The sequence below is a fragment of the Diadema setosum genome, chromosome 10, assembly GCF_964275005.1.
Source record: "Diadema setosum chromosome 10, eeDiaSeto1, whole genome shotgun sequence".
Taxonomy (NCBI): Eukaryota; Metazoa; Echinodermata; class Echinoidea; order Diadematoida; family Diadematidae; genus Diadema; species Diadema setosum.
In genome coordinates, this window is record NC_092694.1 from 33,469,137 (window position 1) to 33,479,525 (window position 10,389).

At 41.4% G+C, this 10,389-nt stretch overlaps 1 protein-coding gene across 1 annotated transcript; it reads left to right on the forward strand.

Annotated features, from left to right (window-relative positions):
• Window positions 1–5,459: 5,459 nt before the first annotated feature.
• Window positions 5,460–10,004, forward strand: LOC140233958 (uncharacterized). Its single transcript, XM_072314046.1, has 2 exons — window positions 5,460–8,657; window positions 9,117–10,004. Exons 1-2 carry the CDS (start codon window positions 5,460–5,462, stop codon window positions 10,002–10,004), a joined length of 4,086 nt encoding a protein of 1,361 aa, XP_072170147.1.
• Window positions 10,005–10,389: the final 385 nt, after the last annotated feature.

Genomic DNA, 10,389 nt, shown 5'->3' on the forward strand with positions numbered 1-10,389 from the left:
GTGGTAAAAAGATCTAGTAGGCTCTCTGCTTAGCAACATATCTGATGGTGAATGTTTCTATCGAAACAAGGACACACTCCTTGAGTTTAACATCCAAATGTTTTATTTGTATACTTTACTCATAAGAATTATTTGTAGATAAAAAGCATCTTATATACTATACTGACATTTATTTACATAATTGTGAGATAGTAACTGCCAGCCATTTTGCACGCCATTTTGCATTTTAGGAAGAGCTCGGGCGGTTTAATCTGGACATGCGTGCGTCAACATCGCTTAATATGTATTTCATTGAGTTCTTTATAAATGTTTCGAAACATAGACACTTAAATTCTGTATTGGGTTGCCTATTTGATATATTTCAGAAAATGGCGGCAATTTTGGATGCCATCTTGGATTACGGTATACTTATGTCCGTCAACATCTCTTAATATATATTTTATTTAGTTCTTTATCCTTCAAAACATATATTTAGACATTTAAATTTTGTAATTGGGTTACCTGGCTGGAAAGTTATCAGAATTTCAAAATATGGCGGCCATTTTGGATGCCATCTTGGATTACGGTACTTATGTCCGTCAACATCTCTTAATATGTATTTTATTGAGTTCTTCATCCTTCAAAACATATATTTACACATTTATATTTTGTATTAGGGTTACCTGGCTGGAAAGTTATAAGAATTTCAAAATATGGCGGCCATTTTGGACGCCATCTTGGATTACCGTACTTGCGTGTATCAAAATCTCTTGATATGTGTTTTATTGAGTTCTTCATGCTTCAGAACATATATTTAGACACTTAAATTTTGTATTTTGGTTCTCTGGTTGAAAAGTGATAAGAATTTCTGGAAATGGCGGCCATTTTGGACGTCATCTTGGATTGCGGAAAACGCTCAAAGAGGATTCATGAGGACTTTTAGTATGTTATTCTAGACATTTTTCTGGACCTATCCTGAAAAAATCAGCTTGTTACCAAAAATGTCCAGGTTTAAGCCTTTTTTGACCTAATGCTCTTGGACTACAGAGCGAATTTCAATCATTGCAATGATACTCGGCACATATATATTATTATCAAGAAATGCTTGTGAAGATATAATTGATATCGTCAGAGTAGGTATATATTATCATTTTCTTGTTTTACTTTATCAACAGCTTCAATCTCAAATATCTTCAGTTTATTTTAAGATATTTCATAACGCAATAGCCCTCAACTCATTTTTGTATAAAATTGTTTGAAGTGATTCTCCATTGTGGTTGTTGTTGTGTGTTTTTTTTTTTTTTTTTGAAGAAGTTTCCTGAAACCTTGAAACATATATCTTGTGATTGTACAGTAGTTGCTCACAATCCCCGTCATGTGGAAAAAGCTTTCTGATTGTATTGACAACATGATTAACAAGAGAGTCACTACAGTATACCTTGATTTTAATTACCTATTTGGTGTTGATACTGAAAATAGGGACGACAGGTGTATTACTTTTTTATTCTTATGCATGAAATATTATATGATTCGCTGCAAATTTCAGCAGGTAGATTTAGATTTTCTATCCTTTATGTATTTTGTTCGAAGGAAACAAAAAAAAAAACTGAATATAAAATAGCGGAGAAAAGGGTAAATTAGGCTCTCATTTTAAAAAAATGGACACTTTCATTTATATAATAGGTTGATTCCTCTTTCCCCTACGCACATGTACCACGGTGATTAATCAGTAAAGGAATGTTACTTTATTCTAATTTTGTGCAGACATGGGTAATATGCAGTGGAACCCCACCTAGGCAGAGTCGTTTTGGTGTTTTAGGAGTGAATGATGGAGCATTTGCCCTTGTTATTATGTTAGAGAGATTGGTGGGGCCGGAGCTTACCTTAGTTGACAAATCTGTATTTGATTCTTTTTTTCTTTCAAAAGTGGCACCCGACCGTTATCTCAAATTATTGTGAATGATTTTCCCTGTTATTGTGTGATTTCAATACATGTAATCATTATTATATAGAACGGAAATCATTTCATGGCTCTTATTATGGTGGTACTCCACTGCATATGCAGGGAGACATTTTCCTTGTGTTGTGTTGTGTTGTATTGTATTGTATTGTATTGTATTGTATTGTATTGTATTGTGGATAATTGTCTTGGTTGCGTGTTCATTTATGCTCCATTGAGCATTATACTTTCACAGGTAGGATATGTACTTTGTTTCATGGCAAGTATTGTAGTTTTTAATAAAAACAGAAATATTAAAGAAATATATCTTCAGTTTATAAGTAGAGCTTATTGGCTATAGTCGGTTGCATTTTAGATTTTCATACTCTTTGGTATTTTTTTTTACATTTAATTCTTTTGGTATCATTTATGAGCATTTTTCAACGAGATATATATTAATACGTAAAACAATACATATCTGTTTGTGTCACTCTAATGATTGATTGATTGATTGATTGATTGATTGATGGTTTATTAAAAATGCAAAACAGTAGCCCAAATGCTGAGTTAAAATGCATTAAATCATAAAACATGGTTACAAAAACAAAATACCGTGATATAATTTATGCACAACGTCAATTATGATTAGTGACAATAACATAAGCAAGACTACTCGTAGTTAAAAAGTGTGTCTGCTGCAAGAAACAAAACACAATGTACTCCCAATTAATGTTCAGCATTGCTCATCCCTCTATGCCGTCAAAAAAGATGTTTATTTGACTTGATTTGCGCAGGAAGAAATTCGCGCTTCTATGCGTGTAATTAATAAATGCGCATGGGTTTCTTATCTTCATTTTCTATATCATATTTTTTTCTTCTGCCTCTGTTGAGTGTATGTTGACATTCAGGCTTCCTTCCGTTTCAACTATGATACAATGTATTTGATATTCTGACTCTGTTTATTATTTGATTCACTTTCTAGTAGTATATAATTGCATGTTTTGATTTCTGTAATTCATGTTTATATTTCTATGATGTATAAATATGAAGGGTTTGTTTGCAAAAACCGATAAGTCCATTTTTGAAGATTTTGAAGTACGATTTCTGTCATAATGTACAAAGTAATACCTTTTAAATGATACATTTGTCACTACATATAAAGGTATATTTTTGAAGTTATGGTCAAAAGAAGCAAAAATTTTCTTATTATTCTCTTTATTTTTCTTGACCTTCAATCGCAAATATCTCCATTTGGCAAATACGGACTTATCGGTTTTTGCAAACAAACTCTTCATATTGTCACAGGAGAAATGTATTTGGTTTTTTTGTTTCTATTTTATTAGAATATATACCAGTGAATAGAGTAGGAACAGTTGCCATTGCTGGTGTAGTATAAGTGCGTTGAAAGGTGATGAAACGCGATTTGTGTTGTAACAAAATGACGAGTGTGTTTTCTATAACCCACTGCAGAAAGCTGTGTGGGGAATGTGATGAGACAAAAGCGATGCGACAAAAGGGTGGAATTTCCACAGGTGCCAGATTCCGCGGGCGAGCCGTCCAGGGTTTCTATGTAGTACATTGTGTAGTTTTGTACATGATAGGGTAAGAATATTTTAAGTGTGGTGTGACAGACTGAGCAGGGATGTGGTCGAAGGAGGAGTCGTAGCAGAACCTCGCCAGTTATTAATCCTTTTAAGCCAGTCTGGACCACTTGAAGCCAGGGTTATTTTTCCTCTCCACGGAGAAGTATACTATCCATACAATCAGCAGTAAGTACTCTCGGTTATTTGTGTATTTTTTTGTTTTGTTTTACAGGAACAATAATGATGTGACATGAAACGCATTATTTGTCATGTATGCCGTGTGAGATTGAATATCACTAACGTGATGGTGAAAACAGTGTTATAACAACATGATATTAGTGAAGTTAGGTATGAATAAGACTGATACATTGATGTGTACTGTTTAGAGTACATGTTACATCGTGCTATTATACGAAATTGAGTATTTAAGCATCAAGATTTATGTACAAAAAAAAAAGTCAGCTGCCCGTAGTGTGTAAGGTTTCGTAATACTACTTTGATAATTTAGATGGCAACTGGGTTTCGGGACTTCGCCCCAAAGTCGGCAATGCTATTCAGGATGCGGTGAAGGCTGCTGTCAACTACGATACCGGCCAGTAGAAAACCAGTTCACTGGATGTGCTGAACGTTGGCGAAACTCCGCACTTCAATCCGCCTGCCGACACTTCTGTATGCTTTTTCGCGTCCATCAACATTGGTGATGTACACTGAGAATTGAACACTGGATATTTCATGTACGGTACTAGGAACAGTGGCCAAACAAGTTACCTGGCGATGTTATACGCCCGATTATATTTGAGTTGGCTCATCACGTTTCAATTTGGAGAGGAGTGAGATGTTCTTTAGTGCCTATGATACACGTCAACAATATTTTTTTTTTCTTTCATCATAATGGTGCGACCGTGAGGTGTTCTTTTTTTTGTGTGTGTGCACGACTGACAAGATAAAGGGATAAGAAGCCCGAATGATTATTAGCTCAGCAAGAGCTTGTTGAGTTTATGTCCCCTACACGTACACGCCTTCCTATGGCAAATTGTGAGTGATGTACCTGGAAGTTTGTTTGAGGACCCGTGTATAGTGAGCTCGAGCATTTGGTGCTCCATTGTGATGCTCCTTTCGTAGCATTTGGAGAAGGTTGAGTGAATATATATATATATATATATATATATTTTTTTTTGTGTTGTTCGATAACATAGATAACTTAGAAGTTAAACATTTAATGATATATCAGTAGGAGGATATTTAGTCGCTTCATGTGTACCACTACGACCACATAGGTGGGGGTGGTATATAGATGTTAATGGAGTAACGATTACCCGTGTGTATAGGTACAATTATAATTTCTACCCCCCCCCCCCTTTTTTTTTGAGGAAGTGTTACAAGTGTTATCGAATCGTGTTAAACATGAGTACACTAGCCCATGTTAGTTAGCTAGGTCCCATACTCGCCCTAAGTGAAAGGTGAGTTGCAGAAGTGGTGTAACAACGTACTGCAACAGTTGTAACAGTAGTAAGGGCGACGGAGTTGTTATTGATGTAAAGATATCACAGCAGGTTCATATCAGGAACCTGAGATATCCCATAAGGTACTTGTGTATGGATTTGAGAATCAAAATTCGTGTACACGAATGTGCAACTCAGTTGATGAGATATAAGTTAACGATATTTTGAAGTTGTGAAGTCCTGAGGGTTGTTGTGTTCGAATAAACACTACATATTGGTTGAGATATTAGATCAGTAAGTGGCATGTGTGATTATATCCGACTCTGGTTTAACCCATGTGACAATTACTGGGGGCACGTCCGGGAGAAAGTGTAGCATGCCATTTACTGTCGCATGGGTGTGATATAGAACCCGAGAGTCGTTTTTTTTTCTTTCTTTCTCGTAGAGGGAACAGTAACTTGGCTTCACTTTGAAAAAAAAAAAAAACCAGGACAAAACAACGAATAAAGTATCAAAATGGATGTAACCAAGCTCGCGGAAACTGGTGAGAAATTAGGATTTAGTGGATCTGAATTAAGAGCATTTGTCAAAGAACAACAAGACATAGCGAGAGACGAGCGAGCAGAACAATTAGAAATAAAACGAGCTGAAAAGGCAACTGCCGAGTTAAGGTTGAAAATTGTGGAAACTCAAGAAAACGCAAATGCATCCACTTCCACCCCGGAAGTGAACAGGCCGAAGGCTAGGACCCCTAAGCTGCCACCATTCCACGCAGAGAAAGACGATCTAGATGCATATTTACAACGCTATGAAAGGTATGCGCGGAGCCAAGAGTGGCCCCAAGAAGAGTGGGCTATAAATCTGAGCGCGTTGTTAACTGGTAGTGCGCTGGAAGTGTATGCACGATTGTCGGCGGCAGATGCAGACAACTATAAGGTGCTCAAAGCCGCGCTATTAAAGCGATTCCAGTTAACCGCAGAGTCTTTCCGTCAAAAATTCCTCACTTGTAGACCAGAAAATGGTGAGTCAGGGCATCAATACGCTACCCGCCTTGAAAGTTACTTAGAGAGATGGATTGAATTATCAGGGACTGCCTTCACGTTTGATGGGCTGAAAGATCTACTCCTTCGGGGACAATTTGTAGAAGGATGCCCACGAGAACTAGCTTTATTTGTAAAAGAACGGCAGCCATGCACGCTAGATGAAGCTACTTCTATTGCTGAACAGTATCTGGAGGCGAGGGGCGGTACCTTCAAGCCTTCCCCTGCTCCGCGAGCTAACGCTCCTAGAATGCTACCTGGAGAGACGAAGAGGGCTCCAGGTAAGACAAATGCTAACGCGCGATCACTGTTTCCCCCTCAGACGCAGAACCAGCGACAGTGCTTTTTGTGTGGTAGGCCAGGTCACCTCGCTAGAGACTGTCCAAAGCCAGGAAACACTCAATCCCCACCAACATGTTTTGTGTGTAAGAAACCGGGACATTATGCAAGGGACTGTAGATTAAATCCCAAGAATGTCGCAGGGATGGTTGCCCATGGTATGTGGTCTGAGATGCCCCGTGAAGAATCTAACTCCTTTCCGGGTGAGTATTACTCTTCACCCCCATTCAACCCCAACGACAACTTACAGGGAGTGATGAGCGGAGACCCTACTGTAAGTAACGCCGTCATTCCTCCAGAGGTAAGTTCCTCAAATAGAGTAGAAGCTTCATGCATGGTAGTAAAACTCCCACCGAGCGCTCCACAAGCATGTTGTATGGGCCCATGTGGCGACCGGGTGCAATTGCCGTGTGGACATTCACTGCCCATGTTGAGTGCGGCGTGTAGTGAAAACGTCGTGAGAAAGATGCCGGTGGTGATTGGTGCCGTGGGAGGTAAACGAGCCACAGTTTTGCGGGACAGTGGGTGCAGCAGTGCAGTGATAAGAGAGGATCTGGTTGATAAGTCTCAGCTGACAGGTGAGGAAAATACGTGTGTTCTGATAGATGGCACAGTAAGGAAGCTACCTATAGCTATGATCTATGTTGACACACCATATTTCACTGGCAGTATCGAAGCTTTATGCATGAAGACACCATTGTATGATTTGATCCTAGGCAATCTGGAAGGTGTACGAGCACCAGGCGATCCGGACCAAAACTGGACCTTGTCTATCAACCCGGCTGGAGCCGTGGAAACTAGAGGTCAGAAGAAACAGTTGGGTAAGCCATTCCGTCCGCTGAAGGTACCTACACCACTCGAGGAAACTGTCACACCAGCATTGTTGAAACAAGCCCAAGCAGATGATGACAGTCTTCGAAAGCTCAGGGGATTAGGGAAATCACAAACAGAAAAGGTGAGTGACCACTGTGCAGTATCATCTTTCTTCTATGAAAATGGCATCCTGTACAGAAAATTTCATTCACCCAAAGTCGAGTCAGATACTCTTTTCACACAAGTCGTAGTCCCAAAGCCCTATCGTGCCCAAGTCCTGAGAGCGGCTCATGAAACCCTGCTTGGAGGACACCAGGGCGCAAAGAAGACCCTAGACAAAATACTCTCGAACTTCTTCTGGCCAGGAATTACTGGAGATGTTTCGCGATATTGTAGGTCATGCGATGTTTGTCAACGCACACTTCACAAGGGTAGGGTTCCAAAAGCCCCTCTAGGAAGAATGCCCCTCATTGAAGTACCCTTTGAGCGCATTGCTGTCGATATCGTGGGCCCAATACACCCGATGACTGAGCGCAAGAATAGGTATATACTCACCATCATTGACTATGCGACGCGATACCCCGAGGCCATTCCACTGCCTAGCATAGAAACAGAAAGAGTTGCTGAGGCCCTTGTCAGTGTTTTCACTAGAGTAGGGATTCCTAAAGAGATGCTAACAGATCAGGGTTCGCAGTTTACCTCTGAGGTAATGAAGCAGGTAAGTAATCTCCTGTCTGTAAGGCAAATTACCACTTCACCCTACCATCCCGCCGCAAACGGACTAGTGGAGCGGTTTAATGGAACCCTGAAACAGATGCTCAAGCGTATGTGTTCAGAACGACCCGTTGACTGGGATAGATATGTTGAGCCACTCCTCTTTGCCATTAGAGAATCACCTCAGGATAGCTTAGGCTTCTCTCCCTTTGAACTCTTATATGGTAGGAAGGTGAGGGGCCCAATGACCATCCTTCGAGAACTCTGGACGGGGAACATAGAGACAGGTGAGACCAAAACAACATGCCAATACATGTTCGACCTGCGAAACAGACTCGAAGAGACATGTCATGCAGCCCGAGATCAACTTCAAAGGTCAGCATCTAGGTATAAACGCTACTACGACAGAAAGTCTCGACAGAGACAGCTGGAAGTGGGGGACTTAGTCCTTCTTCTTCTCTCCACGGACAGGAACAAGTTGCTCCTCCAGTGGAAGGGTCCGTTTGCGGTAACAGCCAAGGTGAGTGACACAGACTATCGAATAGATGTAAAGGGCAAGTCAAAAGTGTTCCATATCAACCTGCTCAAGAAGTATAACGAGAGAGAAAGTTCCCTTCTCATTTCAGATCCCTCAGCTGACGTAGCGTGCACAGCGGTTCTTGAACCAGATGACAACGAGATGACCAGCCCCAACCTCCTTCCGGAGATGTCAAACTCAGCCCTACTCCAGCCCTACCCAATGGAGGCCAAAGAATCACTGGGTGATGTGGACGTGAACAACGACCTGACCCCGAGTCAACAAGCACAGGTACGTGAACTCATGGGAAAGTATGAGGATATTTTCACTGATATTCCTGGCCATACATCCCTTGGTGAACATGGCATCGAACTCACCGTAAAGGAGATCCCAAGATCAAAACCCTATCCAATTCCCCATGCCCTAAGAGAGACGGTTCAAGAAGAGGTGAGGACAATGCTGTCACTAGGGGTTATTGAACGTTCAAATAGTCCGACCGCTTCGCCTATTGTTTTGGTGAAAAAACCAGACGGAAGCAACCGCTTCTGTGTGGATTTCCGACGACTTAACAAGGTGACTAAGTTCGACTCAGAGCCAATACCAGATCAAGAAGAGCTGTTCACTAGGCTAGCATCCGACAAATTCTTCACCAAAATCGACCTTAGCAAAGGTTACTGGCAGGTCCCAATGTCTGAGAGATCTAAAGAGCTAACAGCATTCATAACACCTGATGGTTTGTATCATTTCAAGGTAATGCCGTTCGGCCTAGTGAACGCGCCGGCCACCTTCAGCCGGCTGATGAGAACCCTTCTCAGTGGACTGAAGGGAGTTGTCAACTACATTGATGACATCCTTGTACATTCGGACACATGGGAACAGCACCTCGACACCCTGGGCCTACTGTTCCAGAGGCTGAGGGACGCGAACCTCACCGCAAGGCCAAGTAAGTGTTCAGTAGGTCATTCTCAGGTCGAGTTCCTCGGTCACGTGGTTGGACTCGGCCAGGTCTCACCTCGACCAGGAAAGGTGGAGTCGATCACGAAGGTAAGTCGACCAGAGACCAAGAAACAACTCAGATCTTTGTTGGGAATGACGAACTACTACCGTAAGTTCATCCCGAATTATGCAGCCATCGCGGCACCCCTCACAGACAAAACAAAAAAGGCGGAACCAAACAAACTGGAATGGGGGGTCCCTCAGGAGGTTGCGTTCAACACTCTCAAAAACAAACTTGACAATGCACCTATCCTCCACCTGCCTGACCTAAGCCTTCCGTTTGTGTTGAGAACAGACGCCTCAGAGATCGGTGTGGGCGCGGTCCTACTCCAAGCCCACGGGGATACGAAGTTCCCAGTAGCCTACATTAGCAGGAAACTCCTACCAAGGGAGAGAAACTATTCGACCATCGAGCGCGAATGTCTAGCAATTGTGTGGGCCGTTAGAAAACTTGAACCATATCTCTACGGCAAGGAGTTCGTGCTAGAAACTGATCATCACCCTCTCACGTACATGCAAAGTGCAAAAGTGATCAATGGACGAATCATGCGATGGGCGCTTGCTCTACAACCATATAGGTTTAAGATGGAGGCGATCAAGGGTACCGACAATGTCGGAGCAGATCTCCTGAGCCGCATGTAGTCAGTGAAAAGAAAACAAAAAGTGGAAGTGTAAATACATTTCTTGAAGGGGGAGTAAAATGTCACAGGAGAAATGTATTTGGTTTTTTTGTTTCTATTTTATTAGAATATATACCAGTGAATAGAGTAGGAACAGTTGCCATTGCTGGTGTAGTATAAGTGCGTTGAAAGGTGATGAAACGCGATTTGTGTTGTAACAAAATGACGAGTGTGTTTTCTATAACCCACTGCAGAAAGCTGTGTGGGGAATGTGATGAGACAAAAGCGATGCGACAAAAGGGTGGAATTTCCACAGGTGCCAGATTCCGCGGGCGAGCCGTCCAGGGTTTCTATGTAGTACATTGTGTAGTTTTGTACATGATAGGGTAAGAATATTTTAAGTGTGG